The sequence below is a fragment of the Littorina saxatilis genome, linkage group LG8, assembly GCF_037325665.1.
Source record: "Littorina saxatilis isolate snail1 linkage group LG8, US_GU_Lsax_2.0, whole genome shotgun sequence".
Taxonomy (NCBI): domain Eukaryota; kingdom Metazoa; phylum Mollusca; class Gastropoda; order Littorinimorpha; family Littorinidae; genus Littorina; species Littorina saxatilis.
Genome location: NC_090252.1, coordinates 57,359,134 through 57,378,931, shown reverse-complemented (window position 1 = coordinate 57,378,931; position 19,798 = coordinate 57,359,134). Strand labels below are relative to the sequence as shown.

Here is a 19,798-nt window from a genome sequence, read left to right as displayed (position 1 = left end):
ATGTATTTTACTAACCTGGTTACTTGCGTGTCTGCTTTTTATTTGAATGTAATTATAGATTGTTTGTCAATCTGTTGGACAGGTACCAAGAAGGGAGAATCTTGCTTGAGCAGTGGGAGTCAGTGTCAGTCAGGGGCAACCTGCGTGCCTCGAAGTGGTGGTGATGGGATGGTGTGTCAATGTACGGATCAATCGAATGTCAACAAGGCGTCAGCCGAGTGTGGTATGTGCTTCATAGGGGCGATCTGCATGCCTCAAAGAACAATCCTCCGTTAAGTGTTTGGCAACCAGCGAGGGAATGTCCAGTAATTCAAAACACCGTACACGGATTTTAGGCTGGTTTTATTAAGGGCATAAACGGTTGTTGTACATTAAAAACATTAAGTGAGGATGTTATTAAAGATTTCACATTACGAGAAAAGACTGGTTTCATTTTGCTCCGGATTTTCGAAAAGCATTTTACAGTATATTAACAGAGTTCATGTTGAATACTTTTCAAAGATATGGTTTTTTAAATGATTGTATGTGATGGATGCAAGTATTATTTAGTAGTACAACAAGTTGTGTTCCTTATGACTGCTGGTTCTTATGGTTTAAAAACCCCATCCGACAGCGATGATTTCAGAATGACATTGTGTTGAAATAAGCGTGACACAAATTAGAGAAATCAATCTGCTACATAATGTTGAAAATGATGACATGCCAAGATTCAAATAAACTTTCTTTCTTTCTTTCTTTATTTAGTGTTTAACGTCGTTTTCAACCAGGAAGGTTATATCGCGACGGGGAAAGGGGGTGGGGAGATGGGATATAGCCACTTGTTAATTGTTTCTTGTTCACAAAAGCACTAATAAAAAAATTGCTCCAGGGGCTTGCAACAAAGTACAATATATTACCTTACTGGGAGAATGCAAGTTTCCAGTACAAAGGACTTAACATTTCTTACATACTGCTTGACTAAAATCTTTACAAACATTGACTATATTTTATACAAGAAACACTTAAAGCCATATGTACTCGATGACTATACACGCTAATTGCTTTACCAACAGCTGGAGACATGCTAAATTAAGTTCCCTGCAAAATATTGTGGTCTAGGACCCCTTCAATGTTGAGATATGTTAATTTTCATTTTGATCTGGATCGTCCTATTTATAGATTTGGCAACACATGTAACGTTGATGCAAGGGAGAGAACTCCGTGTCGTTGTTGACATCCTCACTTTTTCAGAGGCTAGAACAAGCTGTAATGCATGTATTATGGTCCGCGCATGGTGACATATCGTCATTATATGGTCTTATGGTGCGTTTGACATCGATTGTGGGCAAACTACACTTTGTAAACACGGGAGTGCGTTAGTATGCCTTTAACAAGGGTAAAAGGAGAAACAGAATCCGTTAGTCGCCTCTTACGACATGCTGGGGAGCATCGGGTAAATTCTTCCCCCTAACCCGCGGGGGGAATTCAAATAAACGAGGGTTGGGTAGTTGAATGGGGTTTATGCACGATCAGTTACAACCACATGACTAATTGTTGAGGTGATATATTTATATATATATATATATATATATAAATCCCTGGTTCACAAGTGTTGTAATGATGTGTTTCTATCTGAATTATTGTAACGCGTCTTTCCGATATGGCTGGAAATCAAGACAAGGTTTTACGCGACTTGTTTTTGTTTTGTTGTTTTAGATTTTGGAACGACAGTAAGCTTTTTTTTTTCTTTCTCCAGATTAAGCAGATTTCAATTGCTTTACAATTTCGTCAGAAATCCATCATCATTAAAATTAGAATACAACACGTCTGCCAGAATCCAGTTATTTTGAGTTGAATCTCCAGAACAGCATGTGTGACAACTGCGTCAAAGTGTTGCAAAGGTGCGCCTTTTGAGCATTTCTTTGGCATCAAGTTGAACGGATGGCGTGCCCCAGAGGAACTACTCCCGTGAAAGTGTCCTATGATGAAAGCAAACTGATATTTGTAAGTCTTTCCAAGTGACCATGAACCTCCCACAGGGCTAAATCAGGCTATAAGATCCGAACTGTTGTTACTGTAGACAATACGTGTAGTCGTCCAGTCACGAGCGCTATGGCTGTTTACAATAACAATCACAATAACAACACTGTAGTGTCCAGTAACCTGAGAAAATGGAAAATGTCCTTAACGCATCCACCTGCCTGTTCATGGTTTGAGACACACAGTTTAATAAGAATTATATGGACATGATTCGGCAATAAGGAACAACTATGATAGACACATACAAACTTATACTAACGAAGTCAATGCCTTATAAGTTATATATGTTTTAAACAAAATTACTAGGCATATAAAAGCATGATTCTCAATATATATCACAATACAACTATTGCACTAAAATCAATGTCTACTAGCCCTGCATGTGTTGCATTCTTCTTCTTCTTCTTCTTGTCGTTCGCTCTGGTTATGAAGCTGGTGGTCTTATGTAGAGCCTCCACAGGTCCATGCAGCTTCTCATGGAGGGTCGCCGGCCTGGTCCAGATCTCTCTCCTCAGGGGCTGGAGATTCCTGCAGGATGTGGGCTGCATCTTGCTCTGCGTCTCCACAGGGACACATGGGGGAGGGCACGGCTCGCAGTTTTTGGTGCAGGTGTTTGTTGCAGTCTGTTGTGCCCTGTTCTCAGGCGGAAAATGACTACCTGTTCAGGCCTTGGCAGTTGCTGGTAGATTTCGTGCGTTGGGGGGAGGGGGGAGGGTGTCTTAAGCAGAGACTTAATGATGGTTTTCATCTCTGTGGAGCTCACTGGGTTTTCTTCTTGTTCGTCCTCCGCACCCAGTTTGGCCATTTTATCCGCTTGTTCGTTCCCCTATCTCCCGCAGTGTGAGGGGACCCACTGCAATACAGTCTTCAGACACTTGATGTTATGAAGTGCCGTTGTAAGCTGTGGCAGTTTGTTGTTGTTGACTGCTTGCAGCACAGACAAGGCATCAGTCAAGAAGACAACTTGGGTGTCGGGATTGACCTTGCTGCTGATGGTATTGGCTGCGTGGACAAGCGCTTCTACCTCTGCTCTGTAGTTGGTGCAGTGGAGGCCAGTTGGTATAGCCTCTGATTGCCACTCCCCACTGGGGTGTTGGATGTAGACACCAGCTCCTCCTCTCTTGACGGCGTCTATGGCGGACCCATCTGTAAAGACCCGCATCAATGCTTCTTGGGGGTATCTTTCGTGGAACATGGCAAGTGTCAGGGCTTTCTTCTGCACATCGCTCTGTTCATCTTTTGTTGATAGATGAGGAACTGTGGTCTGGATGGACACGTTTTCAAGGTTGTTTTTCCAAGGTGGTTCTTCAAGGGAGAAGTGTGATGGGTGAACCAGTTCAGGCATCTTTGCTTGGTGTTCTCTCTTCAGGGCCCGTGTCTCAGTCGCAAAGCTTGATCTCTTTAGCCTGCTAGAAGATAGCTGCTTCATCCTTGCATCCATTTGGTGGTCTGGAATGCACTGGTACTTGCTGTCTTGTACCATCGCTTTGCATTCTCTTCTCTTGCTGAGTGGCGGTATGCCGGTCACCTGTTGCATCTTGTCTGTTGGGGTTGTCTTCATAGCGCCTGTGAGGATTCTCAGCGCTTGATTTTCGATTTTCTCTAGGGCTTAAAGGTGCGTCTTGGCTGCTGTCATCCAAGAGCTAGATCCGTACTCAAGGTGAGGTGGTACGGTCCCCTGGTACACTGTCTTGAGGATCTTTTCGTTTGCGCCCCATTGTGATCCTGCAAGTTTCCTCATGATGTTCAGTTTTCTTCTTGCTTTTGCTTCCGCATTTATGATATGGTGTTTCCATGCCATGCGTTTGTCATATGTGACTCCGAGGTACGTTTGCTGGTCTTCATATTTCAGTGGTGTGTCACCCAATGTCAGTCTTCTAGGTTGTACTTTGGCGGAGATTGTGAAGAGATCGAGTAGCTGTTGTCTTGTCGCTGTTGATGGTTACACATCAGTTGTCTGCCCAAGCTGCAACATTCTCGAGGGCAAGTTGCATCCTGTAGGTCGCAGTTGTTGCATGCTCCTCAGTGCACCAGAGAACAAGGTCATCAGCATACAGTGCTGCATGGACTGTACTGGGCAGCTCGGGCACAAGGTCGTTGATGAAGAGTATGAACAAGGTGGGCGAGAGGACTCCTCCCTGTGGCACTCCTTGGCGGAGCAGCACCTTCTGGCCACAGTGACCATCTACCAGCACGCTGGCTCTTCTGTTGTGCAGGTAAGATTTGGTCCACTGGTACATGTTGCCTCTGATACCGTTCTGCAGGAGTTTAACCAGGAGTCCGTCTTTCCAGACCTTGTCAAAAGCTTTCTGCAGATCAATGAAGATTGCCAGGGTGACCTTCTGGGCCTGGAAAGCATCCTCAATGACTTGGGCAAGGTGGGTTGTCTGGTCCTCTGTACTTCTGTACTGTCGGAAGCCGGCCTGCTCTGGGACGATCGATGCTCTCCGACTCCAAGTACAGCTGCAGGCGCTGGTTGATAATGCACTCTATGGTCTTGCAGACGCAGCTTGTCAGGCTGATGGGGCAATAGCACTGGGATCATCCAGGCTTCTTTCCAGCACTGAGGTACCTGTCCTTGTCTCCAGCTGAGGTTGTAAATGTCCAGGAGCTTTTGAAGAGCTGAGTTGCCTAGGTGTTGCAGCATCTCATTGGTGATGTTTTCTGGACCTGGATATTTTTTTCTGCTTCAGTTTCTTGATGGCAGTCTTCAGTTCATCCATGGTGATGTCATGCTGCATGGCTTCTTGGACAGTTCCTTCTCTTCTCTGCCTCTGTTCTCTTCTGACTTCCTGTTGTAGAGGTAGATGAATGCTGGTGTCGCTTTTTTTCTCGTAAAGCTTTGCAAAGGTGTCTGCAGCTTCTTTTCCTGTGATGGTTGTATTTTATTTTTCAAGAGTGATCTTCTGCCCCTTGTTGCCTTCGTCATTCAGTGCTCTTGTGAGTTTCCAGAGCTTTGTGGTGTATTTTTCCATGTTTAGCCCTGCTGTCTGTTCTCGCCAGCCTCTTCTTTTACACTCAAGCTTTGTTCTTATGTGCTGTGCTTTGCTTTCTTGGAGCTTAATGTTGCTTTCCAAACTGGGGATGTTCTCAGCTTCTTCTCGAGCTCTTGATAGTGCATCATGTGTCCTCTGTAGCTCGTCGGATCAGTATGGGAACTGGTTGGTCCGGTGTCAGAATAATGTGACTGGGTGAGACATGAAGCCTGTGCTGCGACTTCTGTCTTGTGTGTGGCGCACGTTAAATGTCAAAGCAGCACCGCCCTGATATAACCCTTCGTGGTGGACTGGGTGTTAAGCAAACAAACAAACAAACAAACCAGTATGGGATGTAGTCTCTTCTCACTCCGCGCGGTATACTGTCCTTTGCTGCCTGGATGATGCTGGCATTGAATTCTTTCACCACTGTGTTGATGTTCCCACCCTTCACTGCAATATCCCTGGTCAGTTCATTTGAACGTATACCAAAGATCCCCCATTTCACCTTCTTGTAGTTCCATCTGGCATGGAGGGATGCCCGGGTGTTGAGTCTCCGCTGATGGAGCACTGGGCGATGGTCACTTCCACCAAGCTGATGTTCTACTTTTTCTGGTGATGTTCTTGAGGATATCGTCTGTGCCGAGAGCCAGGTCAGGTGTTGTTGTCGAGTGCCAGCGGCGCGAGTAGAATGTTAGTGGATCTGTTGGGTCGTTGACAAGTATCAGATGGTGGTCATCTTGCCAGGTTTCTATGTCTTCCCCTCGCTTGTCTAAGATGTTGTATCCCCAGCTCTGGGACTGGCTGTTAAAGTCTCCAGTGATGAGGAAGCCGCTCTCTGGGACCTGGATAGAGTCAAGTGACAGCATCTTTTCATTGGGGCAGTAGTAGTTGACGATGTTTAGTGTGCTGTCATTGGTGGTGATCTTGACTTCAATAGACTCTGCTTCTTCCATACATCTGTTAGTTTCTCTCGCGTTCATGTTGTTTCGGACAAGTGTCATCACTCCTCCCTTCTTTCTACCCTGGCGGTCGCTCCTAAATACCTGGTACCCTCTGTTCTTTGAAGGGCTTCCCTTCTTGCAGGTGTGTCTCCTGTAAACAGCAGATGTTGATGCTGTTCTCGTGTAGGAAGTGTTCAAGTTCCTCTTTCTTGTTGGAAACCCCCTCTGCGTTCCAGTGCATGATGTTGCTTGAGGGATTCACTTCGGGCTTGCTATTTTTTTCGGCCAGTTGCTTTACTTCTCTGTCCCCTGGCTCCACAGGACAAGATGAAAGGACCTCCAGTCGCTGGGGGTGGACTCCTTTGAGGCGTGGAGCGAACACCGTATCGATGATTAGTTCTGTCTCCAAGTGTCATGATGGCAGATACATAGAAAATACTACATGGCTTGATGTGTCGTACCAGATTTACACAATTATTTTGTTTTTTTAAATATTGAACGGCGAGCGAAAGCGAGCTGTTCACTATTTGAAAAAGGCAACGAGCACTGGGAGCACAAGGGGGATTGTTTCTCCGAGGATCCCACCCCGGTTGAAGCTTTTACTCGGGTTGCTCCCTCCCCAAGAATAGCTGCCTTACTGGCCTGACGAGCCCATTCTGCCCGGCTAGTTCCCCATAGCTGGAGTGCCTTCATCCGCCATTGCAGCCGTTGGGAGAGAAAAATCTCCTCCTCCGCCTGCCTTACCGTTGAGGCCAGGATATCCTGCCGGTGCAGGGTTTTGACTTTGGAGTTTGCTTCTCCTAGACCAGTTGCCTGCCATGGCTACAAACTGAGTCTGGTCTACTCATTAGGACATCCTCCTCCATCTTCACAGCCGTTGGGAATTCTCTTCCTCATCCGCCCGTTCTACCATTGGGATGCCCTGATGGTGCTATTTGCCCATAGCGGGGTGGTCTGTTCGTGGACACCAGGGCGTATCCACACCCCGGAGGGGCCTGGATGTCGCACGGCATGGGGGCAGATTCTCCTCCCCGATCCGCCTTGCTTAGCCTGGGGGCTCGCGCTACCCAGTTTCCAGAGCCGCCAGCGTGGAGGCGCAAGGTCGGTCTTGAGACAAGCAGTACTTATCTAGTCCGGAGGGATTACACCACAATGGATACCTCGCTTAGACTGCAGCTAATGTCATAACAGCCGTCTCATACAACACAGACAAGCGCAGGCAGAGCAGCAAGCAGGTACAGGCTATATGCAACCAACCACCATGACACAGACTACAACCTTAGACTAGGGTGGTCCAAGGGAGGGCATCCTATTGATACCTCACTACCCGCACACACCAAGCACACATTCGGAGTCTATATCCTTGAGGTGGATAGAGGCTCCTTAATGCCCCATGTGTTGCATTATATAAAAAAAATAGTACACACCTAAAATACAATGCAATATCAGAATCCGCACTAACTTGCACCGCCCTGATATGGCCCTTTGTGGTCGGCTGGGCGTTAAGCAAACAAACAAACAAACAAACTAACTTGCAAGCATGCACACGCGCGCACGCACACATACACACACACATACACACATACACACACATACACACACTCACACACACACATACACACACACACACACACACACACACACACACACACATACATACACACACACTTATACATACACACACACACACACACACACACCAGATTTTAAGTAGCATAGTTTCGTTTATGAAGGTTGATCTTCCTGTTTTTCCATGCCCTTCAGAGCCTGTGACGAACGCCGTTGGAGGGAGCTGCACAGACCAGTCATGCTCCGACCCCAACGCAATCTGCAAAAACGGTATATGCGATTGTATCAACGGCACGACGCTTGAGATCTCCAACTACACTTGTGGTGAGTGCACGTTTGGACCTAGATCACTGTGAAGTCTACCAGCGACTGAAGAGTACAAGGTACTCCACAGTCTCTGCCCGTAATCAGTACACCGATCTTCCGTACATGTAAAACAGAAACAATACGCATGTTTTGGTCAGACTATTATTCGATCTCAATCTGTGGCAATTATTAACACAATGATCTGTGTAATTCTATTAGAGCACACCGCATTACATACTTAAAAGGTCTTCAATATTACAAACCTATTGCAAACGTCAGCATGCTCGAAAACACTCAAAGTCGCACAGTAGTTAACAATAGCTTATTGTCCCTACGAGAAATCTGGAGCTACGAAATGAAGCCGCTCGCATGATTAGACCCTTTGCAATCTGCAAATTCCAAACATATCTTGACTGATGACTCCCCCCCCCTTCCCCCTCTCTCTCTCTCTCTCTTTCTCTCTCTCTCTATCTCTCTCTTTAAAAATGTTAAATCCTCGCCTTTGGTAATACCGTAACGGTAATGTTATATCTCGGAACCCTGCTAAAATAACAAGTTGGATCGATGATTTTGTCTCGTTGATGCACAGAGCAAAAAGTTGCGATGAAAATGTAATCTTGCTTGGTGATCTTAACATTAATTTACAGAGGCCCCAAACAACTTGGAGCTCAACCACTGTTCTGTTTGGTCTTCACCAGCTAGTTAACTCCTGCCAGAGACATGTTTAATTTATAGACCCTTATTGATAACCTGTATACTGCTGATAAGACCACTGCTTCAAATGTACAAGTAGTTTACTCCACTTTTAGCGATTATTATTCATTTTGTTCGCTCGATTTCTCTGAGATTGCCATAAATCACAGCATCATGGTCATACAACTATCGAGTAGAGAAGTGTTCAGCATGTCGATGAGTCTGCATTTTTTCTGTCACCCTAATTAAGCTCCATTCCAGAGTGTATTTTTTATTTATTTTTTTCTCTTTTCTTTTCTATAAGGAGATGAGACTTTTTTTTTCCCCATCAGCGGGTACTATTCGGAAGTGTTTTTTTTTTATTGTGATGTCGCCAACTGTAAACTTATAACCCTTTCACTCGCACTCTCTCTCTCTCTCTTTTGATAACTTTCTTTCTCTTCCGTCTGCGTGCTTGTTTGGAATTTGTTATACAATATGTTTTTTCAGTTACACGCAAAATGGACATTGGTTTTTTGACTCACATGCGAAGCAAAAGTGAGTCTATGTACTCACCCGAGTCGTCCGTCCGTCCGTCCGTCCGTCCGTCCGGACGTCCGGACGTCCGTCCGTCCGTCCGGAAAACTTTAACGTTGGATATTTCTTGGACACTATTCAGTCTATCAGTACCAAATTTGGCAAGATGGTGTATGATGACAAGGCCCCAAAAAACTTACATAGCATCTTGACCTTGCTTCAAGGTCAAGGTCGCAGGGGCCATAAATGTTGCCTAAAAAACAGCTATTTTTCATATTTTTCCCATTTTCTCTGAAGTTTTTGAGATTCAATACCTCACCTATATATGATATATAGGGCAAAGTAAGCCCCATCTTTTGATACCAGTTTGGTTTACCTTGCTTCAAGGTCAAGGTCACAGGAGCTCTTCAAAGTTGGATTGTATACATATTTTGAAGTGACCTTGACCCTGAACTATGGAAGATAACTGTTTCAAACTTAAAAATTATGTGGGGCACATGTTATGCTTTCATCATGAGACACATTTGGTCACATATGATCAAGGTCAAGGTCACTTTGACCCTTATGAAATGTGACCAAAATAAGGTAGTGAACCACTAAAAGTGACCATATCTCATGGTAGAAAGAGCCAATAAGCACCATTGTACTTCCTATGTCTTGAATTAACAGCTTTGTGTTGCATGATCTTGGATGACCTTGACCTTGGGTCAAGGTCACATGTATTTTGGTAGGAAAAATGTGTAAAGCAGTTCTTAGTGTATGATGTCATTGCTAGGTTTAGTTATTTGACCTTGACCCTGAAGGTCAAGGTCATGTAAAGGTCAAGTTCAAGCATGTGAGTCGTATGGGCTTTGCCCTTCTTGTTCTAACTTGATGTGAATCGCACAGGTATAATGCCACAAAATTCAGTTGATTAACTTCATGTTTCATGTTATATGCCACGTTATAGTGCCAAAACGTGACTTTTCGCCCAGTGAGAGGGGCAGGGATAGAGAGACAGAAACAGACAGACAGACAAACAAACAGACAGACAGAGACAGAGAGAGAGAGCCAGAAAAACAGAGAGAGAGAGATCTAGAGAGAAGATGAATTCTTTATTAACGAGGGTAATGGTATAAGCAAACAGGTGCTTTTTTTACATCCAGCCCTCGCGGCCCATGGGAGGGACTAATCTATTGATAATACTTTTTATGAATGTTAAACAAACAAAAGAGAGCGAGAGAGAGAGAGAGAGAGAGAGAGAGAGAGAGAGAGAGAGAGAGAGAGAGAGAGAGAGAGAGAGAGAGAGAGAGAGAGAGAGAGAGAGAGAATACATAAGATACATTTTAATAGAAGGCAAAAGACATTAAAGATAACACATTAGATGTCATTTATTTATTTGTTTATTAAGCACAGGTTTTGTTCTCTCCATTTTGATAGAAAGTTTTTATCTATTTGGTGAATCGTTAACCAATCATATATTTCTTAATTCAATTATCTGAAAATTAAAAACAAGTAAATCACTTACCAAGTTACCGCAATGTACAATTGCAAACTGTGGAGCACTCGAAGTGGCTGCATGTTGTTTGTTGCGAGTAAAGCATCCAAATGAAAAGCAAACATCCCAGTGCTGAAGAGAAATTAAACTAGCAGATAATAGAGCGTGAGAAAGGGTACCATTAGAGCCCCCAGGTGCGTGGTTGTTGAGATAAAAAGTCCCGTTGGGCACCGAGACTCCCCAGGCCACAGTCGTGGTGCTGACAGCTGATTTAGTGTTGCCCCAGTAAGGGCCACTGCTCCCAGCCCTCATCCCGGGGAACAATCATGTTACTAGATAATGCTGCACTCTGGCATGGGGAGAATCACTCTCAACTAGAGTTCCCCCCAAACCACAATCTAGCAAGACAGAGGTATTGGGTAGTGGCCCGTTTATATCTGCTTCTCTCTTCCTTTTCCAACAAGCCACACTAGGACTGTGCCGTATACATGGTTGTTGCTTGTAGATTGTGAGTGTTTCAGCCCAGTGCAACAACCATTTTTATTAATCCAGATAAGACAAAGTCTATGATAATCAGCACTCGCCAAAAACATCAACTTTCAGAAATGACTCTGAGTCTGTTACTAAATGAGCACTCCATTGAGCAAGTAGCTGAGCACCGTTTACTGGGACTCACTGTTGATAATAATCTCAAATGGCAGACTCACATCAATGGAATCTATAAAAAAAAATGCTAAAAACCTGTTTCTGTTGTCAAAGTTACAAAGCATTATTAATCTAGACACAAGAACACTATTTTACAATGCCCACATAAAACCCCATATTGATTATGCTTGCATAGTATGGGACGGGTGTAGTGAAGTTCACTCAGTGAAGAAGCTGAAATCGCTCTAGCGTAGAGGTGCTAAACTAGTTCAGCCCAGTCCATCTCTTTCTACAAAGGAAAAGATGAACAGTATTGGAATGTTAAGCTCAAAGAAGCAGCTTTTGTATAATAAATGTTCATTTATGTATAAAGTCGTCTATAAGGACGCCCCAACATATCTTATACAACTCTTCAAATCATCTCCGTCATAGTATTCAAACACTCGAAATAACCTTGCCTTGCCAAGGCCCCGCATCAATTTGTTTAAAACTAGATTTTCTTATTCTGGTGCGTTCCTTTGGAATTCACTGCCTGTAAATATTTGGTCATATCTGTCATTATCTTCTTTTAAAAGACAGCTCCGAAAGCACCTCTCCAACGACTAAGTCGGTGTACAATTTGTGCGAGTGTGTTTGAGGGTGCGTAAAAGACCTTGTAGAACACTCCCTTTTATTAAAGAAACTACAATGTTATTTAAAAGACAACTCTGCTTGTGCATTTTTCGAACCATATCTTTCAAAACGGACACAATATATATTTTGATTATAGACAATGTTGTTGTTATGTGTGTGTGTGTGTGTGTGTGTGTGTGTGTGTGTGTGTGTGTGTGTGTGTGTGTGTGTGTGTGTGTGTGTGTTTAAGGTTTTGGCCCAGGCAAGGACTGCAGGAACATAACTGACGCCTGCAACTCGGGAACAGTCTGCGACCGCACTGGATTGTGCCGTGAGTGTTAAAAGGGTATAATGACCCCCCACACACACACATACACAAACTGTCTAAAATCGCATCAATACCTATTCAGTGTGGCCTTGAAGTTGCAGTTATGTCACCACACCATGGATACCTTACAATAAGAGTTTGAGCGCTCTGTTATTCAATTTTCAAACCACTGTGTTTCGGGTACTGTTTTATCACTGGGATTTCTCCACTTCTTTCGTCTGTCTCGGTTTCCATTTCCGTTGCACTTTTCGCGAGGAACTCGAATCTCACTCACTGTTGCTGGAGATACAACTGTTAAATCTCCCGAAGAGCTACAGAGTAAAGTATAAAACGGAATGTGGGAAGGTGTGCTATATTACAGGTTTGACTTCCTGAAACAAATCCAACAACCGTTATTGGTTTAAACAGAACTTTATTCAATTTTAATCATGACAAGAACAATGCATGGATGATTACATACTCAAGCACATAATGCTTATTTCAAGCAATCATAGTAATTACAAAACAAGGGTTAGCATGATGGCGGAATAAATACATTAACTCATTTCAGGAAACGAAGAAACAAAACAAAAACAAAACAGATACACAGACAAGCAGAAAATGGGAAGGGGTTGGTGATACAGGAGGTGGGGAAAGGGCACGAGAGAACAGGAATAGGAGTTAAGCCCGCCACCGACCACAGCCGAACCACGCCGAACCAGCTTGTCGAACGCTCGGCGAACATTCCACCGAACCAGTTCTGTGTACTAACTAATAGGAGAATCCCCTGATTTGATGACGTCGGCGACCGTTCGTCGAACCAGCCCGTCGCGGCCCGGCGAACGGTCGCCGACGTCATCAAATCAGGGGATTCCCCTATTACAACCGTTATTAATTGTTTGTCTGTGCACTTAAGGGGTTACTTGTGTGTTCAAATCGCTTGACAGAAACATTACACATTTTGTGCACAGGTTCCTCTAAGCAATATGGACACATCTGTGCAAAGAAAAAAGGTGGCAGCCTTATTAACCTTTTTTTTCGAATTTTTTTACTGGGGGTTGTCAAGTACGATTTTGCGAAAAACACTGCGATTCTTAACATGGTCCCAACTGACATATTTAGCTCTACAAATGATAAATGAAACATTAGTTTGTGTAGATAAATGAATGGAGAATATAACTTTATCATAAAACAGTACTTATCAACGTGCATTTTCAGAAAATGATCGAGGTTTCTCGAGGGCGTACACATAAAATTATCACTCCTTTAGTAGTAAAAACGCATTTAAAAAAAATTCGCTCGACAGAACATAACTAAACTTGAACACAGCTAAGTTCACTGTATACAGATACAATACCTGTAAACAAAATAAGTTGTTGCCTTATTGTCTGCTTCACAATTATTCCCGTACCAACCCCACCCCCATATCTTGACTGACAAAAATGATAAAAAGAAATAATTTGGGAGCGCTGTAGGTCAGTTGGTAGAGCGCTGGACTTGTGATACATGAGTCATTTGAATCAGGGTGAAGGGTTGGGGGTCGGAACATTTGTGTGCAGAGTTTCATGAAGATCTGTCCAGTAAATGTCTATGAATCGCACACCACACCCACACACACACACACACACACACACATACACACACACACACACACATATATATATATAAATATATATATTTTCATATATATATGTAAATCTCGGTCCCCCTTGAGGAGGGTCTGATGCTCCCAATAGGCTGTCTGTGAAGGGATACGTATTTCTCTCTCTATCTCTGCTAAGAGATTTTAACAAATCTCGGAAGAAAGTCTCTGCTGACTTTTAATTGTTTCTTTCACTATTTCTGATGTTTTTTATATATATATATATATATATATATATATAAAACATCAGAAATTGTGAAAGAAACAATTGAAAGTCAGCAGAGACTTTCTTCCGAGATTTGTTAAAATCTCTTAGCAGAGATAGAGAGAGAATTAAGTATCCCTTCACAGACAGCCTATTGGGAGCATCAGACCCTCCTCAAGGGGGACCGAGATTTACAGAGCAAAGTCCCTTTGTGGGGGACGTATCGCAAGGTAATCTAGTCCTGAGGAGGACCATTGTATTTGTACCTAGACCAGACACGTGTTTCGACACTATTGTGTCCCATCAGTGGTCAGGTGGTACTGATGGCGAGAGTTGTCAACCCATGGTATCCAACTAAGAAGCAAACCATTCTCTGAATGGTAGCTTCTGTTGGCATGGGAGACTACCCTCATCTGACAACCCCAAGAGGATATCTGTGAAGGGAAACACTTTGATTTAAGGCCAAAGTGTAGAATTGATATTTATTAAGAAAGAATTTAGAAATTTAGACAAGTTTTAACCAAGAAATTAGGTTAAAACAAGGGACATTTGAAAAAGCCTAAAGGGAGGTAACTCTGTACCAGCCTGCAGATCCAGAAATGGATACGCGAACAAGTTAGATCTAATTTTGAAAAGGTTAAACAGGAAAAGCGGTCAACTTTTCCCTGCTGTTCAACACAGGACTTGGTAAAGAAGAAGTTTTCTGCTTTATTCAATTGGATCGCTTTAAAGGCGATGCAACTTTCACGGTGACCACATTATAAAACATCAGAAATTGTGAAAGAAACAATTGAAAGTCAGCAGAGACTTTCTTCCGAGATTTGTTAAAATCTCTTAGCAGAGATAGAGAGAGAATTAAGTATCCCTTCACAGACAGCCTATTGGGAGCATCAGACCCTCCTCAAGGGGGACCGAGATTTACAGAGCAAAGTCCCTTTGTGGGGGACGTATCGCAAGGTAATCTAGTCCTGAGGAGGACCATTGTATTTGTACCTAGACCAGACATTATTATTAATATTAGACCAGACATCGTAATAATATAATATTATTATATTATTATATTATTATAATATATTATTATATATATTATTATAATATAATATATATTATATTATATCTTATTTTATATATAATATATATATACACCAGGGTAGATCAGTTAGTTTGTAAGGGGGGTGTTTTTAGAATTCAAGAGTGTAAATCGAGGTCGCAGAGCGCCCGAGACTGATCAAGGGGTATACGCCCCCCCCCCCCCCCCCCCCACCCCCTCTCCTCAACCCAAGAAAAAAAATCGCACGTGAAATCCATTACACATTTTGATCACATGTTTCTCTAAGCTATATGTCCACAACTGCAGACAGACAAAAAACTGTGTTTTCTTATTCATTTTTTGACTCACATGCGAAGCAAAAATGAGTCTATGTACTCACCCGAGTCGTCCGTCCGTCCGTCCCGCCGTCCGTCCGCCCGGAAAACTTTAACGTTGGATATTTCTTGGACACTATTAAGTCTATCAACACCTGATGTGGCCTGATGGTGTATGGTTACAAGATCTCAAAAAAACATGTGCAGCAACTTGACCTCACTTCAAGTTCAAGGTCACAGGGGCCGTAATTGTTGTCTTAAAAACGACCATTTTTCACATTTTCGCATTTTTTTCTGAAGTTATCGAGAATGGCAACCTTAGCTATGTATGCTATACAGGGCAATGTAAGCCCTATCTTTGGACACCAGTTTGGTTGACCTTGCTTCAAGGTCAAGGTCGCAAGGGTCCTTTAAAGTTGGATTGTATACATAGTTTGAAGTGACCTTGACCTTGAACTATGAAAGGTAACTCTTCCAAATCTACATATGTGTGAGGGAAATACATTATACTTACAAAAGTGAGTCTATATACTCACCGACATCGTCCGCCTGTCCTTCCGGGCGTCCGTCCCCCCCGTCCGTCTGTGAAACCTTTAACATTGTATATTTCTTGGACACTATTAAGTCTAGCAACACCAATTGTGGCCTGATGGTGTATGGTTACAAGATCTTCAGAAACATGTTTGGCAACTTGACCTCACTTCAAGGTCAAGGTCACAGGGGCCATAATTGTTGTCTTAAAAACGATTGTTTTTCACATTTTCACAGTTTTTTGACTCACATGCGAAGCAAAAGTGAGTCTATGTACTCACCCGAGTCGTCCGTCCGTCCGTCCGTCCGTCCGTCCGTCCGTCCGGACGTCCGGACGTCCGTCCGTCCGGAAAACTTTAACGTTGGATATTTCTTGGACACTATTCAGTCTATCAGTACCAAATTTGGCAAGATGGTGTATGATGACAAGGCCCCAAAAAACATACATAGCATCTTGACCTTGCTTCAAGGTCAAGGTCGCAGGGGCCATAAATGTTGCCTAAAAAACAGCTATTTTTCACATTTTTCCCATTTTCTCTGAAGTTTTTGAGATTCAATACCTCACCTATATATGATATATAGGGCAAAGTAAGCCCCATCTTTTGATACCAGTTTGGTTTACCTTGCTTCAAGGTCAAGGTCACAGGAGCTCTTCAAAGTGGGATTGTATACATATTTTGAAGTGACCTTGACCCTGAACTATGGAAGATAACTGTTTCAAACTTAAAAATTATGTGGGGCACATGTTATGCTTTCATCATGAGACACATTTGGTCACATATGATCAAGGTCAAGGTCACTTTGACCCTTATGAAATGTGACCAAAATAAGGTAGTGAACCACTAAAAGTGACCATATCTCATGGTAGAAAGAGCCAATAAGCACCATTGTACTTCCTATGTCTTGAATTAACAGCTTTGTGTTGTATGACCTTGGATGACCTTGACCTTGGGTCAAGGTCACATGTATTTTGGTAGGAAAAATGTGTAAAGCATGTGAGTCGTATGGGCTTTGCCCTTCTTGTTTCTGAAGTTATTGAGAATGGCAACCTTAGCTGTGTATGCTATACAGGGCAAAGTAAGCCCTATCTTTGGACACTAGTTTGGTTGACCTTGCTTCAAGGTCAAGGTCGCAAGGGTCCTTCAAAGTTGAAATGTATATATTTTGAAGTGACCTTGACCTTGAACTATTGAAAATAACCCTTCCAAAACTACATATGTGTGAGGGAAATACATTATATTTTCATACTAACTCACATTAGGTTACATATCTTCAAGTTCCAGGTCAGTTTGAGTTAAACTGATATTTGTCATTTCTGAAAGAAAGATCAAGGTCTGTTCAGCATGTGAGTCGTGTGGGCTTTGCCCTTCTTGTTTATAAGAGTTTTGTCAGTTTTGGGGGGTACCGGGTGGACACATATAGAGAATACTACATGGCTTGCTGTGTCGTACCAGATTTACACGATTTTTTTTTTAAATATTGAACTGCGAGCGAAAGCGAGCTGTTCACTATTTGAAAAAGCAACGAGTGTAAATCTGGTACGACACAGCAAGCCATGTAGTATTCTGTTTATCCTACATACTGTACTTACGTGTATTTTACTGAAAATGTCCTGCATTCGAGGCAGCTAAATTGAAGACGCTTGTTTTGGACCCTCGATCTCTTCTAAAGCCTCGTGCAATCTATTACGTCAAAGCAAAGAAACGTCACTCTGAAAGTGTGGCGTGACGTGTTAGTTCTAAAGATTCATCGAGGGTAATTAGCGAGCGCAATTTGTGTTTCTATAATGACGTTTGTATCGGTGAATTTGGCATCATAAGCAGTGGAAAAACAGGTCCCTGCCCGGGCCCCTGGGGAGTCTTACTAAAGAGGGTGGGTCTTTAAAAGGAGTGAGAGGGGGTCCACTGTAATCGGACATGACGAAGTGGAATCGCATAAGCATTCGTTTTTCTTGTAAACTGTTAGTGAAGCTAGTTTGTGATGTGGATTGTTTTCGAAGTTCAACCGGTTTACTTCCACCAAATAACAGGGATACGGGAAGAAAGTCATGGTTGATGTGATGTTGTTTATTGTGTTTCAGAGCTGATTGTGGGCCAATCCTGTCAGGGAGAGGACCGCGGCCGTTGCAGTACGGGCCTAGCCTGTGACAACGATATCTGTAGTAGGTGGTGTTGTCTTCAGTGCCACACACCATCTAGCTGTCTTCAGTGCGACACACCATCTAGCTCTGTCTTCAGTGCCACACACCATCTAGCTCTGTCTTCCGTGCCACACACCATCTAGCTCTGTCTTCAGTGCGAAACACCACCTAGCTCTGTCTTCAGTGCCACACACCATCTAGCTCTGTCTTCAGGGTCACACACTATCTAGCTCTGTCTTCAGTGCCACACACCATCTAGCTCTGTCTTCAGTGCCACACACCATCTAGCTCTGTCTTTAGTGCCACACACCATCTAGCTCTGTATTCAGTGCCACACACCATCTAGCTCTATCTTCAGTGCCACACACCATCTATAGCTCTGTCTTCAGTGCCACACACCATCTATAGCTCTGTATTCAGTGCCACACACCATCTAGCTCTGTCTTCAGTGTCACACACCATCTATAGCTCTGTATTCAGTGTCACACACCATCTAGCTCTGTCTTCAGTGCCACACACCATCTAGCTCTGTCTTCAGTGCCACACACCATCTAGCTCTGTCTTCAGTGCCACACACCATCTAGCTCTGTCTTCAGTGTCACACACCATCTAGCTCGGTCTTGACTGCCACACACCATCTAGCTCTGTCTTCAGTGCCACACACCATCTAGCTCTGTCTTCAGTGCCACACACCATCTAGCTCTGTCTTCAGTGTCACACACCATCTAGCTCTGTCTTCAGTGTCACGCACCATCTATAGCTCTGTCTTCAGTGCCACACACCATCTAGCTCTGTCTTCAATGCCACACACCATCTAGCTCTGTCTTCAGTGCCACACACCATCTAGCTCTGTCTTCAGTGCCACACACCATCTAGCTCTGTCTTCAATGCCACACACCATCTAGCTCTGTCTTCAGTGCCACACACCATCTATAGCTCTGTCTTCAGTGTCACACACCATCTAGCTCTGTCTTCAGTGCCACACACCATCTATAGCTCTGTCTTCAGTGTCACACACCATCTAGCTCTGTCTTCAGTGCCACACATCATCTAGCTCTGTCTTCAGTGCCACACACCATCTATAGCTCTGTCTTCAGTGTCACACACCATCTAGCTCTGTCTTCAGTGCCACACACCATCTATAGCTCTGTCTTCAGTGTCACACACCATCTAGCTCTGTCTTCAGTGCCACACACCATCTAGCTCTGTCTTCAGTGTCACACACCATCTAGCTATGTCTTCATTGTTACACACCATCTAGCTCTGTCTTCAATGCCACACACCATCTAGCTCTGTCTTCAGTGCGAAACACCATCTAGCTCTGTCTTCACTGTCACACACCATCTAGCGCTTTTGACACTGTCACACGTCATCTAGCTTTTTCTTCCATGCCATGCAACATCTAGCGCCGTCTTCATCGTCACACACCATCCAGCTCTGTCTTCACGTCACACACCATCCAGCTATGTCTTTATCGTCACACACCATCTAGCTCTGTCTTCACTGCCACACACCATCCAGCTCTGTCTTCACGTCACACACCATCCAGCTATGTCTTTATCGTCACACACCATGTAGCTATGTCTTTATCGTCACACACCATCTAGCTCTGTCTTCACTGCCACACACCACCTAGCTCTGTCGGCATTGCCACACACCATCTAGCTCTGTCTTTATCGTCACACACCATCTAGCGCTGTCTTCACTCTTTCACACCATATAGCTCTGTATTCACTGCCAAACACCGTCTAGCTACGTCTTCACTTTCACACATTATCTAGCTCTGTCTTCACTGCCTCACACCATCTAGCTCGGTCTTGACTGCCACACACCATCTATAGCTATGCCTTCA

General features: G+C 43.6%; 1 protein-coding gene across 3 annotated transcripts in view; it reads left to right on the top strand.

Annotated features, from left to right (window-relative positions):
* The window catches only part of LOC138973923 (multiple epidermal growth factor-like domains protein 10), a 68,094-nt gene that overhangs the window by 3,732 nt on the left and 44,564 nt on the right, over positions 1 to 19,798 (top strand). For all 3 annotated transcript variants that reach the window (XM_070346631.1, XM_070346629.1, XM_070346630.1), the window contains exons 3-6: positions 83 to 223; positions 7,703 to 7,831; positions 12,007 to 12,087; positions 17,887 to 17,967. In XM_070346631.1, coding sequence (XP_070202732.1) covers positions 83 to 223; positions 7,703 to 7,831; positions 12,007 to 12,087; positions 17,887 to 17,967 — 432 coding nt within the window. The remainder of the gene's footprint in view (positions 1 to 82; positions 224 to 7,702; positions 7,832 to 12,006; positions 12,088 to 17,886; positions 17,968 to 19,798) is intronic.